The sequence below is a fragment of the Hypomesus nipponensis genome, chromosome 2, assembly GCF_054491055.1.
Source record: "Hypomesus nipponensis isolate SF chromosome 2, ASM5449105v1, whole genome shotgun sequence".
NCBI classification, from domain to species: domain Eukaryota; kingdom Metazoa; phylum Chordata; class Actinopteri; order Osmeriformes; family Osmeridae; genus Hypomesus; species Hypomesus nipponensis.
The window spans coordinates 11,625,740-11,648,501 of NC_140362.1; the positions used below are offsets into that span (position 1 = coordinate 11,625,740).

Genomic DNA, 22,762 nt, shown 5'->3' on the forward strand with positions numbered 1-22,762 from the left:
AGGTGACAAAATTATTCTGCAGAATTGTTTATTTACATAGAAAGGTTGAACAAAAATAATTTGTTCTTAATGGGTGAACTGTACAGAGATAGAACATCTTCATACATGTCTTATCAAAGGTAAACGGTATTGTAGAACTTACATAGTCAGTGTAACCTGCTTGTCATACATTCCTGCCAGAAAGATCCAGGATCTCCAAATTATGATGAAGTGACAGAATTGTTCAAAGTCTGTAGGAATTTATTTTATAGCATCAAAGTGTGACTGAATCCACTCAAGAAGCCTGACCTTCACCTACAAATCCCTCAGGTGGAAACGTGGCATTCATTTGATACCTCTTACAGGAAGAGTGACAGAACACCTGATCCCTAGAATTGACTTGACCTGAGATTGAAAATACCAGAAATAACCCAGATGTCTGCTAGAAAATCCCCCTTTGATTGCTGTAACCTTCTTATGAAAAGATAGCGATACGGAGGAGATTGGCTCGATTTCTTTTCTATCAATTTCTCCCCTCCTCCCCTCTGTATTCCTCTTAATAGCTCATTCCTTTTCGTGACCCATTTCCTTTCAAGCAAGGTTGTACGTATCATTTGAGTCAAAGGATGAGAGAGTAAAATCAACTTTATTTGAATGCCGAACTTTGGTATCTGGCTCTGCTGGAGATGTTTACTATTTGAAAAGCATAATTTATTCGACATCCATAACGGAGGGACTGGTATTCATCTCCTGCTGAAAAGGATGTTGGGCACCAGTTGAAATAACTATGTTAATCACACAAATACAAACATCTTTCAGATGAAATACATTTTACATAACAGCCTCCCAGCCCCTTACCAGTGGATATGAGTTTCAGTTTCAAGGGTTTAATCCTGAACTCTGCTCGTCTGGTGAAAGAAGTCCCATCTGTGCTTTTCAAACAGTGACGTCCTTCAGCACATGTAGGTTTTGGGTCACAGCGACTTTAAAGTTCATGCAAAAGTCACTGTATTCATGTTTTGCGATTGAAATTGAATACATTCTTCTAAATAACGTAATCATAGGTGTAAGACTTACTAGGCGCTTACTAGGTGTGAGACAGTGCTAAAATAATATTCCTTCGCGGAAACCCTAGGATCATGTGGTAGAGCCTCTGGGCTATGACTCTTCTCACCTACGGTATGGTGTTTCTGATCTCTTTTAGTCCTCAAGGTTTGTTGGTGTGGTTTCACTGTTCGCTTCCTGCTCAGGGCCATTAAAACCTTAAATCAATAGATTTGCTAAGCCAGGAAACGCAGACTGCAGGAAAGTCATCTCGCCTCTTGAGACTTCCTAAACCAACCTGCCAGGTTCTGTGAAGCTAGACTGTACCACACGAGACAAGATATAAAACAGATGGATGTCAGAACACAGGTTTGCTGGGACACGACACTGAAGTTTCAGTTTTAGAAATACATGTTTCACAACTGTAATCTTACCTTTAGCTGAAGAGCAAAAGTATAAATAATGAATCCTTGGTTTGTGATGTGCACACTCTTACCATAATCATAACACAATCCCTAACGCTGTCTTAGCCAGAATGGTCCCCTTTCACATTTTCCTGCCCAGCACGTTGCCATCACTTACGGCTCCTCGCCAACCCAGCTTGGTGTGGTTGCATGTAAAGGTTACAACCAAGAGATAAAGTTCAGGTCCAGCACACTCCCAGTTCACACTCTGGCATTGCCTCAGTGCCCAGTAGTCATTAGCAGAGCTAATGTCAGGGTGGCCGGGTCTGGCTGTGATCTCCCCTGATCAAGGCCCAATGGAGCACCTCCTCAGCTGGGTCCTCTGACAGCTCTGCTGCTCCACGCCACAATTAACCCTAAGGTCACACACCGTGTGTACCCTCTCATCTCTCTTGTAGACCCTCCCCTCAACCCCTCCCTCTCCCTAGACCCCCAACCCCCTCCCCCAGGTCAAGTCCACCAGGCCTGGTGAGTCACCATCCCTCCTCATAATCGTGGCCAGAAGTAGCTGTGACAGGTAGCAGATGGTAGTCTAGGTGCGAGACAGACAAGTGGGCGGCTTTGGCATGTCCCTACAGTAGAGAGCTGTTTACATTCTGGCTCAGCGCAAGTATCGTCTAATTGGAACTGTACTTCAAATGCGTTGTATTAAGAATGACATTTGTTTCCAGCAAACAGACCACACTGTGATCACTGGCACTGTGTGCTCTGGAAGCCTACTGAGTCAATATTGTTTCTTGCATTTTTTTGACCGGGTATGCAAATGAGTCATGTCAATCTGGCACACTCCTAATGTTAATTTGCCCTCAAACTTTTGGACTTTTAAACGGTGTTTCAGAAGAAAAAAAACAAATGAATGGTAGGGTTATGGGAACGCTGGTGTTTTAAAAGTGTGTCTAGAGGATTAGATTGACGACATCTTTTTATATTTGAATGCTGAATTTTATTGAATTTATACCATCTTTCTCTTTCCCTCCGTTCCCCTCCCTCCCCCTCTCTCATCCTAGTGGTGTATGTGTGCTGCTCCCCTGACACCTTCAGGCAGTTGATGATTCACTTCCGGCAGTCGGGGCTGCCCCAGGAGGACTACGTTTTCTTCTACATTGACGTGTTCGGGAACAGCCTCAAATCCCAGCATGCTCAGCCCTGGGCTCGAAAGGATGCTTATGATGCTGTCGCCAAGGAGGTCTTCCAGGTACGGATTCAGAAAGCCAGAGATGCATACAATTATGATTTCTGCTTTTTCCAAATGAACCAGGTAGTGTTGACTCAAAGGAACCTGTAATATCATTGCTCAGCAGTCAGTCAGCAGTTTCTCCCTTGTCAAGTGACAGGAATGTCGCAATAACCCATCTTTCAGGTAGTCTGTTTAATCAATGTTAGAGCATGGTCTGATGACCTCCAAGCCCAGCATAATAAAGACCACAGGCAGTGACTGTCATTCTAGTTGCCTTGGTGAGAAATCCTTAAGCTCATGCTAATACAAGGATGTTCAAATTAAGTTGGAGGGTGGTGATAATCAAGTCAGTGTTGCCATGGTCTCCTCCACTCAGCAAATAACTGAGTTAACAATGTGGGTTGAAAAACATTTACTGTCTACATACTGTAGATTTATTTTTAGAGACCAGAGGTACATAATTAAATAGTTTTATAAATTAGCCTTATTCTTTGATTAGTCATTTATACAGTAGTTAAGGATAAGGATTTTTATTGTAATTCCAAAACATGGTAGGCCTACATGAGCTGGAACAAAATTAGGTACTGAGGTCCGGTTAAAACCACTCACAAATAAATAACTAAACTAGTCATAAATAAGTACAATAAATACAGATAACCAATCATACAGAAATCAGCAGCATAGTAATACAATGCAGTGTAACCATTAGGACAAAAGTTCCGTTTGTCAGTTCTGGAGTGTGGCAGAGTTAATAAGTCTGACAGCTTCTGGGAAGAAACTTTAACTTGGTTGTTCTGGTTCTGATGCTGCGCAGCCTCCTGCCTGAGGGAAGAGGGACAAATAGTCTATTGGCAGGGTGGGAAAAGTCTCTTATAATGCTGGTAGCCCCAGTCCTGCACTTCACGATTGCCGGGCGACTACATCCAAAAATGTTCTCTGCCATCTTAACCACACACTGCAGGGCCTTCCTATCTGTAACAGAGCAGTTTCCATACCACACTGTAACACACAAGGTGAAAATGCTCTCCACCACACAACTATAAAAAGATATAAGGACTGTGATTCCCAAACCAGCCTGTTTAAGCCTCCTCAGAAAGTATAGCCTTTGGTGAGCCTTTTTTACCCGGCTACCGCAGTTGGTTTTCCAATTGAAGTTGTCGTTGATATATACTCTAAGGTGTTTCTAGCTGGAGACAACTCCCACCTCAGCCCCCACAATGCAGATGGGAGGGAGATGGTTCCTGTTGGTTTTTCTGAAGTCCACAATCTTTCTTTTGTTTTTTCCACATTTATGCAGAGATTATTATCCATACACCAGGCCACCATTTGTTCCACCTTTGACCTGTAAGCTGACTCGTTATTCCGAGAAATGATTCCCACCACAACAGTATCGTATTGTAAACATACAAAGCCAGGCAAGCCTGAGAGTAATCATGAAGATGCGGTAACATTGGTCAAGCCTTTAAACCACTGGTTTGCTTACAGTCTTTAAAGTGGGTTCACCGCAGGACCAGCAACAGCAAACTTTTTTTTTTTTTCCAAAAATGTTTTAGCAGCATGCCAATAGGTTTACTTCAGATGGCGTACCCTTGTACAGCTTAGGTGAAACAGTGGTTTTAAACTCAATGCTGTCATTAGTTTGGAAATTGCTGTCTTGCTGGGACAATATTGCTTACGATATTTCCAGGTAGCTAATGTAACAGGAATTGGGGCACTTCTTAAAACCAATTTCCAGGCGTGACAGACACGCTACCCTGTTTTAAGTGTCTTTGTACCGAACCTGGAACAACTTTTGTTTTCATTGTGTATGGGAGCATTTGGGGTTTCATGTTTAGTCCTGTTGTCTGTAGCAATCTCAGTTAGAAGCAAGTTACATTGCTTGAATCCTTGTTCGACGCCACCGTGTCGACATTAATTAAACTAGTAAGAGGGGCGGCTAACGAGATTTTTCAAGCCCCAGATTTGTGTGTGAATAATTTCCTCCAAATTGTCTTTGTTTGCATAGGTATCAACCTTGTGTTTCTCCCACCCAGCATTGGGTCCCCAAAGCAATCATTGTCTGATTTCTCTCACTTTCCCACTTTTCTGGAGCAGGGTTAAGTGCACCGGCAGCTGGATTATATGACAAATCAAATCTTGTTTTTTTGTCCTTCCTCTTTCTCATTACCCAACTTGGAGCGCATTCATTTTCATCCCAATTCCACTGCAAGTTACTCAGTCTAGAGTATCTTGAGCAAAGTGGGATAAAGGTGGCAGAATTACTTGGGGTTAGTGACATCTCAGTCCTGTGGATTTGAAATGTACTTCTCAAATAAAAAGCTAAAGCAAAAGGGTGTTGTAATAAATGTGTAAAATAAAATGTCTCTAGAACTCTGTCTTCTGTCGTTTCATTTAGCAAACGCTTTTCGAAAGTATATTTGATTCAAATGACATTGAGTTCAAAAGTAAAATCTTTATTGTATGGTTGTTAAACACCGACAAATGTGTCTGGGAGTTTGCTTCAGTTCATGTAACCCATTAAGGAGACTTATCTCTTCACTTGTATTATTATTATTATATTGTTACCTTCAGAGATTTTAGTTTTCTGCTCCACTGAAGTGGATCAGTGTCTACATACATTTTCAATGACCAGATGAGAGGTTTTAATGAAGGTTATTGGGAGTCTCAATGAAGATCCTATGGATGACTGGTTGCTTTGCCAAAAAAATATAAGAGGAGGCAGACTCTAATAACACTTACATGTTTGGGAAGGAACAGGATTATTTTGAAACAAAATAGTGTGTTTATTTCTCAGATAAAATGCTGGTCTTTTAATATACATAAGTAAGACTTTCTTGATTCTTGAAAAGCCTTGATTTTGTGACTCATTACTTAAGTTTTACAAATGTTTTCCTTCTTGAATCCAAGTATTGGAGGCTACTGATTATCTGGTTATGTTTTGAGAATAAAAGACTTGGTTGATTAATACAGAGAATTAATCTTACATTAATTCCTTACATGATTGAAAACAGGATATATACTAATTGCCTACATGCCTGTATCATTTTGTCACATTCAACCACATTCACCCTCCATTTCGTTCCTTGTATTTGCAGAGTGTGAAAATATTGACCTACCAAGAACCACAGAACCCTGAGTATAAAGATTTTGTCCACCACCTGAAAAAAGATGCCAAGAGAATGTTCAACTTCACTGTGGAAGACTCGCTGGTAAGAGGTTTGTGTGTATGTGTGTGCATGTGTGTGTGTTCTGTAGAGGAGGGGGAGGGGTAGGTTGCCGAGAGGAAGTGTGTGGAAATAGACATGAGGAGGAAAGGAGCAGGGGAAAGTTAAAGGGATGAAGAGAGCTGGGAAAACAGCGGAAGAGCTGGTGAAAGGAGAGAAGGATTGTTTTCCTGTATCCATCCAAAGGAGGGGTAATTGAGATCAAAATTAGTATTTATAAAGATGTCACAGAACACAATATTGATGTTTAATTTCAAGCATAGGTTAGATTATCTGATGTTTGGAACAACTTTTGCGGCAAATGATAAAGCATGGTTTGAAAATCCAGTTATATCTTTTTTAAATAAAATACAGTAATTTCATGTAATCTTTTAGATAGTGTACCCAGTTTACCCATTTGGCGAAGAGAGTGTTCATTTAAAGCTTTTTTTATTAAAATGACTGAATAGGCCAAAAGCCCACACTATGCTAATGCTAAGAGGTTTTAGTTGATGTCATACCTTGTTTAACACTAGCATTACAAAACTAGCTCAAACCATCAAGAATAATGTGGCTTATAAAAGGTCACTCAACCCAGTCATTACATTTCACTCATCCATGTAGTTGCACTTACTTGGTCTGCACTTTGATTGCCGTTTTTTCATACAGACAGACAACCGACTGTAAACAACAACAAATAGCAATCCATGTATATGTCTGCATTTGAGTGCGGTGCTTTTTAGAGAAGTAGATGGCGCAGATGAAAAGCCTTTGACAAATTGACATATGCTGCGCTAAGTATATTTAATGGCTAATGAGCTTGTGTACAACGTCTGGATGATTGATTCAATTTAATTTGGAGGAGCAAGCAAATTTTATTAGCAGGGCTTATCTTCTCATTATGCTTGCCACAAAGGTGCAGGGTGGCATTTTACCATCAACGGCACATCTGTAGCTGAATCAGTGATGCCTTACAGATAGCTTTCATACCACGCACAGAGAGAAGACTGACACAACTAACACAGTCGGCCTCGGATAATTAAGTAACTTTTGACATTTGTCCGGGTTAAATGTTCTCAGTTTGTTTTAGATTGAGACTTTACTTTGGACTTTACTTCTCAATGGTTCATGTTTCTGCACGGCACTTGTTATTATACACTTGATCAAATGAAGGATCTCAATAATTCTCTGATGATTTTCAGGTCAAGGCCACCAATGCTAATTTCTACACGCATGAATGCAAAAAAAAATCCTGCATGAGATGTTTTATGAGAAGGAGAAAAGTGTTTATTACAAGAACTAACATTTTTACTGAGTTTGTACATTGGAAATTGTAAAGTATACCCTCATGTTATCCTCACACAGCAATCACAGCTATGGAACGCCGAGTCAGTCACAATTAAATTAATAAAGAAATAGGTAAATTAATAGATACATAAATAAATATGGCTATGAAATAAACTCTGAAATTAAAATAAAATTAAACTATGCCAATATATTTATATATATATATATATAGCATTATATAATTATATAGCTGAATCCATTTACCAACATCAATAAATAAATACATTTGTTTATTTCAAAATGACATTTTTTTGTAAAGACAACATTTATTTATTATTTGAGACTTTTATTTCCGAATGCCACATTTATTTATTTTTTGAGACTTTTACGCACCACATTTATTTCCACATGTATTTCCACACCACTTTTATTTCCACATGCCACATTTATTTATTTTTTGAGACTTTTACGCACCACATTTATTTCCACATGTATTTCCACACCACATTTATTTCTGTGCTGTATTTATTTCCGATCTCACATGCAAACGAGAGGGGCGTGGTTTTCTTCAGACCAACGCAGCTGCACATCTACATTCCAAGATAGCTATGCTACCTGTATGGGGGGTGACAGTGGCATCGCACTGCCGAAAAGCATACAATGTAGACAAGCTTTGCCCTTAATGTCTGTGTCTTCTCTGCCTTTTTAACATTTGTTCCCAATGGGAGTGATGGCGGTGACCTAGTAGCCTACGTGTGGGGACTTGATCTTTGATTGCTACGAGGTAGCGCTAAAGTTACCTTTGTAAACATTGCTTTCGCTTGTGTGACGGTGCGTGTCCACTACAGCGGAGCGGCGCGGAGCGGCGACTTCCAATCCATTTTCAACTAAGCCGGGCATTGGCGCTGGTGTAGGTAGGGCATTGTGGGAAGGCGAGCGGGGCGTCGACGCTCGCGTAGGGTATTGTGGGAAGGCGAGCGGGGCATCGAAAGTTGGATTTTCTCAACTTTCTCAACTTTATGTAAATGAGGAGCGTGAAAACGCGAGCGTTGGCCAATCGGGTTGGTTTCTTGTTTCTTGTAACGTAGCAACTGTTTGTCATGGTAAACATTTCTAGGTTTGACAATTTCAAGATGGAAGAGCAACTCTGTAAAAGTCTCAAATAAATAAATGTGGCATTAGGAAATAAAAGTTCCATACACAACAGCCTCTCTCCATTCAAAACATGCTTTTCCAGCTTCAAAAAGCGAATTGAGAAGTGGCGTCACTAGCAATTTAGACTTCAGGAGAAGAGGCTGAAGAAAAACACAGACCTTGTGTTGACGAGATTGGACAGACCAGACAGGCCATGTCATCCCATCCTTCCCATCCCTCTCCCCCCTCGACACACACACTCAAACGGATCCAAACGTGTTGGGTTGTAATTTCATACTAGAATGAGACAGTAAAGACGCAATATAGTACTTTTCCGACAAAACAGTTTGACACCTCTTCAAAACCAATTAATTCCACATCGTAGATAGTCATCGCATCATCCCAGGGTTTAGAAATATGTGTTCTATTGCAGGATATAAAGGGCATACAAGTCTTCAAAGGTAGCTTTTTTTCAATGTCATTGTCAATGGCAAATAGACAATACCACATAAACTTGCCCAATCTTTAAATATTCAAGGGTTCTCAGAGTGATTTGTTTATTTTTCAGAATGTTTGACTCAGCATTTGATGATCTTGTCTGAGAGCTTAATCCAACCATTCTCTGATTGGAGTGCTCAGTTCTATTATATTTAGGGCACTTGACACAAGATACACATGATGGAGAAAAAAGAAATCTTTAAACAAGGAGACAGCTAGAGAATGAGAAAGAAAGAAAAGATAAGTAAGTATTGGTCAAATGGAGAGCTTCGTTAGAACACAAGTTGGGAAGCAAATTTGAAATTTGGAAACAGTTTGAAAGATGAATAAACCAGTTTCATCCCTGTGATACACAATACGATGAGAATATAAATCCACTGTATAGGTGTGGACAAGAAAGCACATCGTTCAAACGTGTCGAGGAGAAAATGAGGAAAGACATGGACAGTTGGACATGGACAGGTGCGTGTCTTGAGACAGAAGATGATACTACTTTTGTCTCCCTTCATTGGCAGATGAACATCATCTCTGGGGGTTTCTACGACGGCCTGATGCTGTACATCCACGCCCTGACCGAAACCATGAATGCCTCGGGGGCCAAGCCTGTAGGGAGCATTGTGACCAGACGGATGTGGAATCGCACATACCACGGTCAGTCCTTTGAGCTGCATCCTCATTTAGAGTTTTTATCAAGCTTGATTTGGGTAAAATAGTCCTATCTGTGCATTTATCCTCAATGTGCGTATTTGAGTCTGTTCCTTTGCGTGATGGCATGGGTGGTTGTTTCGAGTATCTTTCTGCTTCAGAGGAACAACGTGTTAGATGGATAAACTGTGGTTTTCCCAATTTGTATTGAATGTGTTGTAACCCAATGTTAAGACTTCACTGTTTCAACTTGAGAAGTCACATTTTTGACAGCCTGTTTGAGTATTTGATTTGTTTTTGTTAAAAGATTCGACTTTACTTCTAACAAATGATATGCAAGTCACGATAGTACTAAATAGCAAGTTGTATTTATATAACTAGAGGACAGGGCCTTTTATCACAGTGAAATTGGACTACTTGCATTGATGTCAAAGATACAACTGTAAAGGAACTTCGGGTTATATTTGAGACAGTCATTAATTCATATTCTCTGGTTCCTCAGTAATAAGGCCATGCAGTGTGACTCACAAATAATAGACGTGTTCAGCCCAGGAGGTCTGTCTTTGTGCCCACAAGATTAAATAATTGGTTCAAATTCTATTAGTTTGAGACATTTATTCTAATTTTCATGGTAAATAAAAATCTGCCTTTTCACATAGGACTGCACTCCCGTCAGAAGGGAGATGGCTGATGATTGTTGACTTTGAAGCTCTCAAAATCTGAGGTGCAGCCATTTGGTTGTGCAGCAGTTACACAGCATATATTTGACAACTTTATGGTGGTCTGTGTTTTGTCTCAAAGATGTCTTGGAGTGGTTGTGTGTGTGTGTGTTTAACTCTAATGGTGTGGCAGGCATGTCATTTATATTATTTCCCTGGGCAATTTTTGGCTTGTGAGCCCTGAAAATAGTGCTTTGAGTTATAATGAGGTTCTGTGTCCAGTAGCAACGGTAACTATTTAGCCTTTGCTTCAAAGCTTGATAAATACCACCCATGTCAACTAACTTCTAACCTCTGTAACGTTTCCAAAGCACACATCCCATTCAGCTTTCTGGTGATCAATGCAGTCATAAAGAACCCAACATGCTGTTGTCCCTGTCTCACTTCATACAGTTGACTGCTGTCTTTAAATGTTCTTTTCATTTGCTATCTCTTCTTGAACTCACTTGATCATAGGCCAAACACTTGACCATGAGGTCACCACTCTACATTTTGAGTTTCACTAGAGTTGGCCAGATTGCCGTCACCAGCGCATGGCGAGCCGCCATAGCCTGTATTTTCCATCTACAGTCTCCAGTAGCTTTTGTTGACCTGGACTGAGAGCGTGTGTGCTTGTGTTTTAGGAAAGCGGTTGGTTGTTGATCTTTTGTGGAGAGAGGCACCAGGTCTGAAAGTCACTTGGGTGGAAGGAGAAGGCTGCACTGTATGAAGGATTTGGGAAGGGACGGGTGATGGCTTAAACTTGTTTGGGAGGTCACTTGTCAGGTGGTCACTGTGTGTTCATTCTTGAGGTAACAGAAGTGACAGGGACATGAACTCAGGTGAGGGTTTGTACTGTTTGTCCTGCTCTCCTCCCGCTCTCTCCCCATCTTCTTCCCTTTCACCTAATTTTTTTGCCGTCTTTTTTCATGCCACCCATCTGTTCTCCATTACGATCCTCCACCTCCTCTTCTTTTCTCCATCCCATCTGCGGACCTCAGTTTCAAATGACCACGTGTCGGTCCTCAATCACAACGAGCCGGACATGAGCAGACAAACAGAGGAGGTAAACACTTCAGTGAGACAGCCGGAGGGCAAGATCCGCTGCAGCCAAAAGCAGATGGAGAGGTACTCATTCGGTTAGCCCGTCCAAACGTTGCCAATAGCAAGCCAAGGGCTTTTAGCATGTTTTATTGCACACACAAAAAGGATTTCCTGTTTGGTTTTGTGTACCACTCCAATGCCAAAATTGGGTGTAGTTATAGAATTTAAACTTTTTTTTTAACTTAATTTTGATTTAAAAGTTATACATTTTCTGGGTGGAAATCTGTATAAATGTGGTAGACAATGTAGACATTGAGAGAGAAGCTTCCTGATACTTCTTATTTTACAATTTAACTTTGGTTTTTTTCTTAATTCCTTCTCCTGACAGATTCCCGCTGCCTTGTTTGTCTGACCCCGTTGCTATTCATTGTTGCTCTCATTTCTTCTTTTTCCTCTCCTCCTTTCGTCCTGTACTATTTTTATAACTCTGAGCCTCCTTCAATTTCTAATTATTTTTCTGTCCTTGTCGTTTATGTCAGTTATTTGGCGACTCACTCATCTGTCCTCCCTCGCCTGGTCTCACCTGCTCTCCTGTCATCAGGGGATTCCTCCTTCCCGACCCCTCGTCACCCCCCATCATCCTTTTTCTCGGACCGTCTCTCCTCCTATTGCTTTTCTGTCATTCCGAAACCATCTATTCTTGTCCTCACCAGTGACCAGGATCTCCAATTTCTCTTCTCCCTGTTGCATAACAAAAAGTCTGCAGGAAAACACCTAAAATAGAGTTGAAATCTAATCAGGGGCAACCAGAGCTCCCTCTGCCATTTGAACAGGAGCCAGTTCTGTCAATTTCTCTCTGACATTAGCCTCTCTCCTCTACCCTGGCCCCCATATCTCCCTTTCTCAATGTGCTTCCCCCCCCCCCCAACCCTCTCATTGCTCCCTGCTATCCATCACTGTACGTCCTTTTTAGCGTCAAGCTGTTCTGCTGCCCAGAAGGCGACTGCTCTTCTCGGCTCTGCTCTGTAGCCAGGCCTGGGTGTGCCTGATAATGGAAGGATTGTATTTCCGATGCCTTGTCATCATCAGAGCTATAAGCTTTAAGCTCTCTGTCACCATGGTTGTCTGTCACTTTAAGTCTACTGTGTGGTCTGTAGGCGACAGTAGATGGGAGGTGTTTGGTCTCTGGTTTTAAATTTGGAGTCATAAGAATCAATCATTTATACTGTACCTTGGAATGAACCTACAAATCCCTCCTGAACTAAAGCTTTAGTTTGCTGCGATTGCCATTGCAGTGATGTCCCTCCCTTTCTCTTTCCCTATCTTGTCAACACGTTTTAACAACGTTTTAAAAGGTGTAAGCCTACACAATCTAATTTGTCATCTCTTCTTGTCTCAACTTTTATCTTGTGGTAAAAGCTGTGGGTTATCATTGGCTTATGTGGCCGGATGTTCATTTTGAACGGTAAGACACAAACCTTAGTTACAGTACATAACTGGGATTGTGCTGTTTGCTACATTAGGAACCGGCGGCGTTCTTAGAGCCTGAAGAGAAACAATAACGCCCCGACTGAATTCAGAAAAAAATCAGAAATACCATACAGATTTTTACCAGCAACGTGTATAGAACCAGTACCACAAAGAGACCCATTTATAAATGGTAACTAAACTTAAAACCAACTAACCATAACATAAACATACCATCCTCTAGTTGGTGCCTCTTCCTTAGTGTCTGGTCAAACATTATCTGTATGATGTAAAGGCTTGAACATTTATGATTTCTCTTGTGTAAAGATAACATTAACACAAACATCCTGACCCGAACCTTAACCAAAGACATCCTTTTGAACGCAACCTAAGACATGTAACTGCGGTGATGCGCCCATAGAACACAGGGAGTGAATGAAGTCACCTGCTTTGTGAAGCTAGCAATCCATCTCATGCTCTTCATGTCACATTGCCATGATACATACATTTTGCCAGTGTGTACATTGTCATTAAAGTATGGGGTGAATGAATGAATGTATTTGGCATCAACAATAATGAATACAGTAATGTTATGATCTTATTGTGTCTGTGTGAAGGCAGTATATTTGTCTTCCGTTGGCAGTCACCTTCTGAACACCAGCTCTGATGGTTAGACAATGTCCGTGACATTTAATCATCTCATTGCTTCTCCATGCATACACATACTCCAGCAAAACAAATGGCCCTGTTTTTCTACAGGCCTTTTTGATGTTCTCACCAGAGCTTAGTCGACGATTAATTACTCTTTCAATATTGCGTCCTGCCCATTTGCCTGTGATTCCAATCTGGATTCTCACTGAGATCCATTTCAGCAAACGTTGAGGATATTTTCAGGATCCATTAAGTACACTGACTAAAGACTGTTCCGTCGCTCTGTCCTCCCCTGAGGGTGAGAAGACAGGATGTCACCCCCTCTCCCAAAGGGTCTTCTTCTCATGAGACCTGATGGTTTGCCACACCCCTCGCAGAGACCAACACCATGATACACTGGTTGCTGAAATATGTCTACTGACCATACACATTTTTCGAGGAATTGCATCTGCTGCTATAAAGTCACTTTCTCTGAAGGGGAAAGTCTGTCCACTGTTGTTGCGAAGGAAGCGAAACAATAGATATTTCAGGAGAGAACAGATGTAATGAAGCTTGAAGACCTTCTGGCCTACAGGGACAAGGCCACCTGCACGTTCCATTCATAACTCCAGAATACCTTCTCAGACATACACGTACACACTCCCTTTGAAGAGTGTGTTTTTTGTTGTTGCTTAACCCTGCCAAACTATCTTTCATCCCAGGAATTTTACATTAGATCGTGGAGTGAATATTAAAGCCAGCATATTGTGAGCATTCTTCCTTTTATTTATTTTTAACAAGGTCCAGGTATAAATGTATTTGAGATACAGCACATCTGCCCAGCTATGGAGGGGACTGTTGAGTGGATGCTTTTGATTGAAATTCACATTTTGTCCCCTGAAAATGACAGAATGTTTAGTTTTCTGTGGGCTTGTCACTGCATGATTCCTGGTAGTCTGGGTTTATTTTCCTTTCTTCATGTGTTACTTCCAACAGGATTAAATGAAGTGGAGCTTGTGTCCTGTGGAGATTCATTTTCTATCATTTATAAAGAACTGGGCTAGAAGGATGGGCTAGAACAGCTCTGTAAAGCGGGTGAATACAGAGCTGGACAACTACATGATGCATAGTAGTAAACACATTATATAAATGTAATTCCATTTCCATTTAAATGATTCCGGGGCCTTAGAGTAGAGTAGCCTCTAGATAATGATAAGTGTGCATCAGAATTCTGAGAGGTATAACCACAGAGCAGAGCATTAAGTTATTATCACTCATTCATCCTTCCTGTTTTGACATAGCAAGGGAGCGCTATGAGAGAAAAATAGGTTGGTTTTCACTCTGTTGTTATATAGTATGAATTGATAATCACAATAAGAAAGGGACATGGATGGCGAAGTCTGGTAGTGTATGCATCAGACAGAGAGCACAAAGAGGAGGTGGAGGGATCAGGTTACAGCGGCGGTCTTTTCACTTTAGCTCCTGGTCCATTAACTAATGGAAGGTCGTAACCAGTGTTGATGCTTGTAAATGTGTCTGCAGTCTTTTCACAGATCTATGTTCAGCTTAGTTCAGTACAACGACTTGATGCCAAAGTAATGGATAACATCTTACCTTACGTCAGCAATGGAGTCGTTTCTGCTCGGCTCAAACTCAAAGTAAATCCAGCAGGTATCACTTATGACAAAGCCAAAGGAAAATGTCTGCCTGCGTGTTGGAAAACATTTTCTATTCTATACTATTTGTTTCTATAAAATGTTTCCTGATGAGAGACAGTGCTAGCCAGGCAAGCTGAAAATGTGGTAATGTATTGTTTTAAGCTGTTGTTAATCCTTCACACAGCTGAGTTGCATATGCTCTATACTATATGAGAACGTATCTCAGGCTCATTTTAGAAGGTTTAGGACTATCTGAGGTGGTTCCATTAGTTACTGCTGGGTATGGAAACTCTGATGACCCTGTCTCTAACCCTGTTCCGGGAGAGCTATATACATGTAGGTTTTTGCTCCAGCACTAATTTAGCACACCTGGTTCTAATAATGAATCAAATTGAATCAGGAACCTTCTGTTTCATAGAAATGTGAGCAATACATATAAGCATTAAGTGTGGGTAGTGTCCCAAATTCATTAGGATTGTGACTTTGCATTTTTTGAGCATACTTCTAGTGCTGTAGTACACTTTATATCATGCATGTTCTCTCTGGTGTACACTATAATACATGGAGCATACAGTACAGTCTGCCTAGTTACAGTTATGCATAGCCATGTTCTCCAGTAAATCGTTAAACTGAAGTCAGCTAAATGTTCAAGACTGCATCTATGACTCAGGTGCCTTTTGCCAAACGGCACTCAGAGAAACACATGTATACCCACACTACTGGGGTTTTCATTCATCTCCTGCTTAATTATTGTCTGCTCCACCTTTGCTTCTCACTTCCTGTCCTTTTGAAATCAAATTTAAAAAGGCTGAATGGCCCCTTTCTCTGCCGGTGGCAGTCCAAAGAGACTGTTGGTCTGTTATCAGAGCAACATGCTACAATGAAGACTTCCTTGATCACAGATCAGATTTGAGGCTGAAATAATCCCCTGCTCAGTTGCCAATTAGCTCCATGTTGCCCCCATGCACTTTCTCCCTGACGTACTGTCATTAGCTGTGTTTGATTCATGCAGCGCCGACTTGAAGCCGAGAATGCCATTGGCTGCTTCAAGTCAGCCGGGCTGCAGGCGACATGAAATCGAAAGCACCTATTGTGTAAGACAGTCAATTCCAGCACCTTTTGAGGGCTGGCATTAGTTCCAGGCAGAGAGGTGAAGTCCTGCTCTGATTGCGAGAATATTTTTTGAATGCCCCCTATGGCTCACTTCTCTGCGGCACAAAGGAAGGCTGTAACCCAAGTCCCTTACCGAGCAGGGAGAGCTAACACAGCTAGGTTCATCTACATCAGGGAAACCACAAAGAAACAAATGCCACCATATTGTTATTCAAATTGATTATGATTATGCATTTAAACTTAAAGTAAATCATTGACATGTCGGTGAGGGTTTAACGGTGGCTGTATGGTTGGAGGAATTAGTAAGTATTCGTCAGTATTTGTATTTATTATTGAGTTGCGTATTTTGCAGCAGTTTTCCGCAACTTTGCAGTCGTGGAGGGGTTCAGTCCTAGTTGAGTTAACATGTGCACGCCCATCCAGTACCCCTCCACCCTCCCCACCTACACGTATTCCTGGAAATCATCTATCATCTACCTACTATAGCGCACACATTACTCTCTGGTCAATGCTAAATGTTTTACATCCGCTAAGTATTTGCTAAATCATGCCCCCCCCATACCCCCGCCGCCCCCCCCCCCCCCGGCACCACCGCAACTTCCACTTGCCACACAACCCCAGACGATCAAACACCTCCAACCAACCACACAACCAACCAACCAACCTAAACGTAAACAGCATTGTTAATCATTTGCCCATCTGTGTGTGAGACCTCTTCTAAAAGGGAAGTCAGCTGTGAGAGACAGTTCATTTTTTTATGGCCAATGAGTGTCGGTTTAAACCTGAGTCGCTTGTGTAATGACAGAGGTGTGTGTTCATCTTCAAGGGGATTGTGTTTGCTTGTGCAGATATCATGAATGCTAATAATAACGTGGGTGCAAACACTGTAAGCGAGTGTGTGCACTCAAATACACGTTGTGTGTGTTTATGCACCGCCGTGTTTCTGTGTGTGACCTCCCTACCGCCCCCATGTCCGTCTAAACAAGCCCTTCATATCGCTGACGTCTCATCTCCTACACCCTCATTGGCAGCCACAGCACCTGCAGCAGTTATTTATGGCTGCAATAACCTCATCTAGGTCTGACATTTTCTAACTGCTAATGGCTTAGTCACAACTCCGCAAATGTCACTTCTTCTCTCTCCGACATAAAGACACCCCTTGCAGTGTGTGCTCAATAGGTTACTGGTGCCCTGGTGGTCCTTAACTGGGACACGACCGGATGGTTATCCGGGTAGGAAATTAAATGGTGTCTAGATAGTTGAGCCCCTAGGTTTGATATGCATGATGGGAAAGCTATAACCCTGCCATTTCACGTGATAAACGGGCCAAGGGGAGGAAGATGGAGGGTTGGCAACAAGACAAAAGACTTCTCATCTCTATGATATGTGCCTGTGTGTGTGTGTGTGTTTGCGCTCATAACACAAGGCCTCCACAGTGTGTTACTTGCTTTGTGTGATCTCAAACACAGGTGCGTGTCCTATTCACCGCCACTTACAGAGATGTTTTATTGACGACAGCGTTTGTTTACGTGTGCTGCTGTCCCTTTTACACCTCGCTGCGTTTTGTGTTATTAGCCGGTGAAGGTGATTCACTCTCTCGTGTCTGCTAACATCTTCCACCCAGCACTCTTTTGAAATGGTAATCTGAGCTCCTGTGGTAATGTTCCGTAATTATAGGTGCCTAGTAGCTCCTTGGATGGAAGGTTTCATCTGTGAGCGTTCTGCTTTTTGGTTCGGACCGATCGGCTTCTCTCTCTCTCTGTCTCTCTCTCATTCCCTAAGCCTCTTCTTGTCACCTGTTCCCCTCTGTCCAGGTGTGACAGGACTGGTCCACATTGATGAGAACGGAGACAGAGAGACTAACTTTGCCTTGTGGGACATGGCAGGCACAAACCTCAGTACCTTCCAGGTACCTCACCCTGCACAGACCTACAGCACACACACACACACACAAACTCAAACACACTTCTTTTCTTAGCATAAGTCAAGGGTTATAGCACTCATCCGTGTGCCAGTCTTACTACACAGTCTGTTTGTGCTTCACAGATGGAATAATTACATCTGTCAACTCAAGAAGACAGCTTAGCCTTCCAGTTAGCTGTAGGTTCTCTACATAGACAGACACTCCTGTGAATTAAATCGGATTAGATATTGCTCTCAAAAGAGAAATGTTGCAACATTTGGACCGAAACTGTGTTTTTCAGTAATTTCGTAACATGACATGACTCAGATGACAAAAAGGGCCTCTGATGCTTCTAATGGTGCCTGGAATCAGGAAGTTTTTTCAATTAAATGATATAAAGTGCATTCAACTCAAGAACCTCTTTTGCACAAACACACTCACAATCTCACACACACTCACCCAGACACACACAAACACTCTGAAGTTAATTATTGATCTGTCAGGAAGAGAGACAGAGTTTGCGGTTTTGTGTGCATGTGCGTGTTAGAGTGCTGGTTGTGTGTGTGTGTGTTTGTGTGAGAGAGAGTAGCTCACCAGTAGACTCAATAATCATTATCCCTATATTGTATTGTGGACAAAAAAAGTTAGCTTTGGTTTTACAGACAAAGTTTTTTTTTTTTACAGTTCAGTTGTTTTTCAATCCATAATGTACAGTATACACAGTCAAGTTAGCCATAAAGTAACCATAAAGCCAGCCACTAATGTTGGTCTAATCCTCACCATGTTGGTTGTGCTGATGGCAGATCGTGCTGGTGTACAACGGCTCTGAGAAGAAGCTGAAGCCTGTGCCGGGGACGGTCATCCAGTGGCCAGGGGGCGCTGTTCCCCGCGACATACCTGCCTGCGGCTTCATGAACGACAACCCTGACTGCCTCACAAGTCAGTGCCCAAGCCTGCCTCGTGTTGAAGTGAAACTTTGAGTCTCTTTTATGAGACTGAGACACTGAACACGCATAGTGTGTCACTGTGTTTTCTTCTCTCCAAGGAACCATAACCATCCACCAGATGGTGTCTATTGTGGTGTTCTTCATCATTGTCATCATCCTCACGATCACAGTGTTCATTTTCAGGTGAGTAGGATCTTTCCACAGATCGGACAGATGTCTGTGATGGGTTTGATGACAAATCCCATTGTATGTTCTTCGTTCCTGTTGATTTGTATTTGGTACATTTCTGTCACACACACACAAATACACACACACACACACACATGCAGGAGGTTGAAGCTGGAGAACGAACTGGTGGCCCAGCTGTGGAGAATCTCCTGGGAAGACATTCAGATGAGCAACCTAGAGAAGGTGCTACGAAGCGCTGGGAGCAAACTCACGCTGTCTCTAGTGAGTCGGCACGCACACACACACAATTTCACATGAACAGTACACACACACGCACTTTCACAGGAATACCCCCCCCCCCACACACACACACACACATTATACAGTTATTATCTCTCCTTTCAATATAAACATACTTCTGTCCTGTACCGACAGTGGTACACATCCATTCGAGATTATCCACAAACGGTACACATACACACAAACTCATACTGCAACCATGTTCCCATGTGTTTTACTCTTCAGAGGGGCTCCAACTATGGTTCTCTACTGACAGGAGACGGAAACTTCCAGGTGTTTGCCAAAACAGGCTACTACAAGGTTAGATCCTGTGTGTGTGTGTGTGTGTCTTTTGGTGTGTGTGTGCCATAGCTTTTGATATCATTGATATCTAATATGTCCTTTCTTTTTGCAGGGCAATATTGTAGCCATAAAGTACATCAACAAGAAACGGATTGAGCTGACAAGAAACGTGCTGTTTGAATTAAAACATGTGAGTTTTATGATGGGTGCTATGTAGCGTTACATTGTGTTTAATTGTGTTTGTCGTTCTGTACTGTATCCCTGTGTGTGTACCTGTTTTGATTCACCAGCATTGTGTGTGTGTGTGCCTGACCTGTTCTACCCAACATCTTCCTTCACCAGATCCGTGATGTCCAGAATGAGCACCTGACCCGCTTCATCGGCGCTTGCATCGACCCCCCGAACATGTGCATCATCACGGAGTACTGCCCCCGGGGCAGCCTGCAGGTATTTGACCCCTGACCTCTGACCATCCTTGTTGAACGGAAGGTGACAGAGGTGATTGTTCCATGTGTGTTCTCCTTCAGGACATCATGGAAAACGAGAGCATCACCCTGGATTGGATGTTCAGATACTCCTTAATCAACGATATTGTCAAGGTATTTTTCCCCACAGGCAAAAACACACACACAAACACAACCAAGCATACACACTGAAGGTAATGCTATCTTGCACAAGAATTGTTTGTGTTTCAAAGTTCAGTATTGGGTACACATGTATTTTACACACATTTCTTATTCCCTCAGACCACAGAAACTTAATACAGATCAATCCTTCACATTGTCAGCAAAACTATGTTTTCTTCATTGGTAATTTGTAGAAGATTTTCATTTTTTCAAGGCTAATAGCTTGGCCGTCTCCCATTGGCTGTACAGTTTTGAATTATAAGTCTAAACCTCTGAATCTGTCCCCTCCCTTTGTGCTATATCTATCCCTTGCTCTTTCACCATGCGTCCTTCAATCCCGCTCTCTTCGATCCTTCTATCTAATTTCTCTCTCCCCCCTCTCTCTTCATGCGACCGCTCTCTGTCTCCTCTGCTTCCTCTCTCTCTATCACTCTCTCAATCTCTCTCTCTCTTTTCTCCCTCCCTCCCTCTCTCTATACCTCCCTTTCTACCTTCTTCCCTCTATCTGTCCCTCCCTTCCCCAGGGTATGGCCTTCCTCCACAACAGTGTGATAGTCTCCAATGGCAACCTCAAGTCCTCTAACTGCGTGGTGGATAACCGCTTTGTTCTGAAAATCACTGATTACGGCCTGTCCAGCTTTCGCACGGAGAGCGACAACGAAGATGCCCACGCCTATTACGCCCGTAGGTCTCTCCAGCGCAGCTTCTCAACTGTCTTAGGAGAGCTGCCATAGTTTCACAGAATGAGTTACACACATTACAGGCAGACTGGCTGGCAGAGAGGAGAGGGAGAGAGACAGAGAGAGAGACAGAGAGAGAGACAGAGAGAGCGACAGAGAGAGAGACAGAGAGAGAGAGAGACAGAGAGAGAGACAGAGAGACAGTTCAGTTCCTATACATGAGCTTCATAGAAAGATAGATGTGATTCTATTTCCATACATACCCTCTCTCGATAGCAGTTGCACTAACTGTGTGACGAATAGACGAATAGCAACATGATTGGATTTTTGTTTTTGTTTTGTTTTGTTGGTCGGAAAGATAAACATGACCCCATCAGCAGCTTCCAACCCTCTCCCTCTCCCTCTCCCTCTCCCTCTCCCTCTCCCTCTCCCTCTCTCTCTTTCTCTCTCTCTCTCTCTCTCTCTCTCTCTCTCTCTCTCTCTCTCTCTCTCTCCCTCTCCCTCTCCCTCTCCCTCTCCCCACCATGCCCTCCCTCCCCCTCTCCCTCTCCCTCTCTCTCTCTCTCTCTCTCTCTCTCCCCCTCTCCCTCTCCCTCTCCCTCTCCCCACCATGCCCTCCCTCCCCCTCTCCCTCTTCCTCTCGTTCTCCAGGGAGGTTGTGGATGGCCCCGGAGCTGCTGAGGCTGGAGAGCCCTCCTCCGGCCGGCACCCAGAAGGCTGACGTCTACAGCTTCGGCATAGTTGTCCAGGAGGTGGCGCTGCGCCGCGGAGCCTTCTACCTGGAGGGGGAGCCACTGAGCCCCAAAGGTGAAGCCCCTGGTAGCACACTCACAGTCTTTGAAGGAAAGCGTCTGTTCACTTCTACAGAGGCAGTCAAGACAGAATAGTCCAAACCCTTAACTGTGTATGTTAATACATGTTCCGCAAAGCTTCTGGCTTACAAAATGCCCTGAGCAAGGTAGTTCAGTGGGTCCACCATTGCTAGTGTAGAGTGTTGAGCTTACAGTTCTATTGGAGTTAACATGATGTCCTAGTTGGTGTCACTAATAGACCAAATGTGAAATTACTTAATGTACTGTGAGTCTAGATATAAATGTACAGGCTAAATTGGCAGAATTAGGCAACAAAAACTAATTTTGCGGGAAATAAAGAGGTGGCGGGGAGTTCCTGTGAAGCACAATTGCTGTGCAATTATGGTAGTTAACGCATCAGGTGACCTGTTTGTTTTCCACGCTTTTGTGATGCACGCCGCTCACACAAACACACACACTCAAACACACACTCAAACACACACTCAAACACACACTCAAACACACACACGGTTCCCACGGTAGGCACATGTATACACTCACATACTGAACGCACATAAACAATAAGATATGATCAACTTTATTGCCTCTGAGGTAAGGGGACTTTGACACATCTGTTGTTAAAGTACAAATAACATTGTACATACATACAGTACATACACTCATACACATGCACAAGCAATACCTTTGTCAAATGCATAGACTTCCAGACACGCCGACACACACACACACACATAGATTTGAGCAAACCAGTTGCTTGTCTTAACACCTGGCCATGTGATTAATGGAACGTTGATTGACAGACAGTCAGGACTCAGATTGCAATTTGAATTTGTCTGTCACACTCCGGAAAAGGGGGAGGGGGTGGGGGGACACGCACACACACATACATGCATAAACAAATGACTGCTTCATGCTGACAGAACTGTATGTACTCAAGCATACATGACATGAGTTGTAGGCTGAGGCAGACATTCACTCGTGGGTGTGCATTGTCTTCAGAAGT

General features: G+C 42.6%; 1 protein-coding gene across 1 annotated transcript in view; it reads left to right on the forward strand.

Annotated features, from left to right (window-relative positions):
• Positions 1-22,762, forward strand: part of LOC146300785 (atrial natriuretic peptide receptor 1-like) — a 39,522-nt gene that overhangs the window by 11,799 nt on the left and 4,961 nt on the right. Inside the window, exons 4-16 of the mRNA XM_084706155.1 lie at positions 2,495-2,682; positions 5,760-5,873; positions 9,302-9,437; positions 17,856-17,950; positions 18,748-18,883; positions 18,990-19,074; positions 19,221-19,341; positions 19,585-19,659; positions 19,754-19,831; positions 19,984-20,088; positions 20,169-20,240; positions 20,792-20,951; positions 21,599-21,754. Coding sequence (XP_084562281.1) covers positions 2,495-2,682; positions 5,760-5,873; positions 9,302-9,437; positions 17,856-17,950; positions 18,748-18,883; positions 18,990-19,074; positions 19,221-19,341; positions 19,585-19,659; positions 19,754-19,831; positions 19,984-20,088; positions 20,169-20,240; positions 20,792-20,951; positions 21,599-21,754 — 1,521 coding nt within the window. The remainder of the gene's footprint in view (positions 1-2,494; positions 2,683-5,759; positions 5,874-9,301; positions 9,438-17,855; positions 17,951-18,747; positions 18,884-18,989; positions 19,075-19,220; positions 19,342-19,584; positions 19,660-19,753; positions 19,832-19,983; positions 20,089-20,168; positions 20,241-20,791; positions 20,952-21,598; positions 21,755-22,762) is intronic.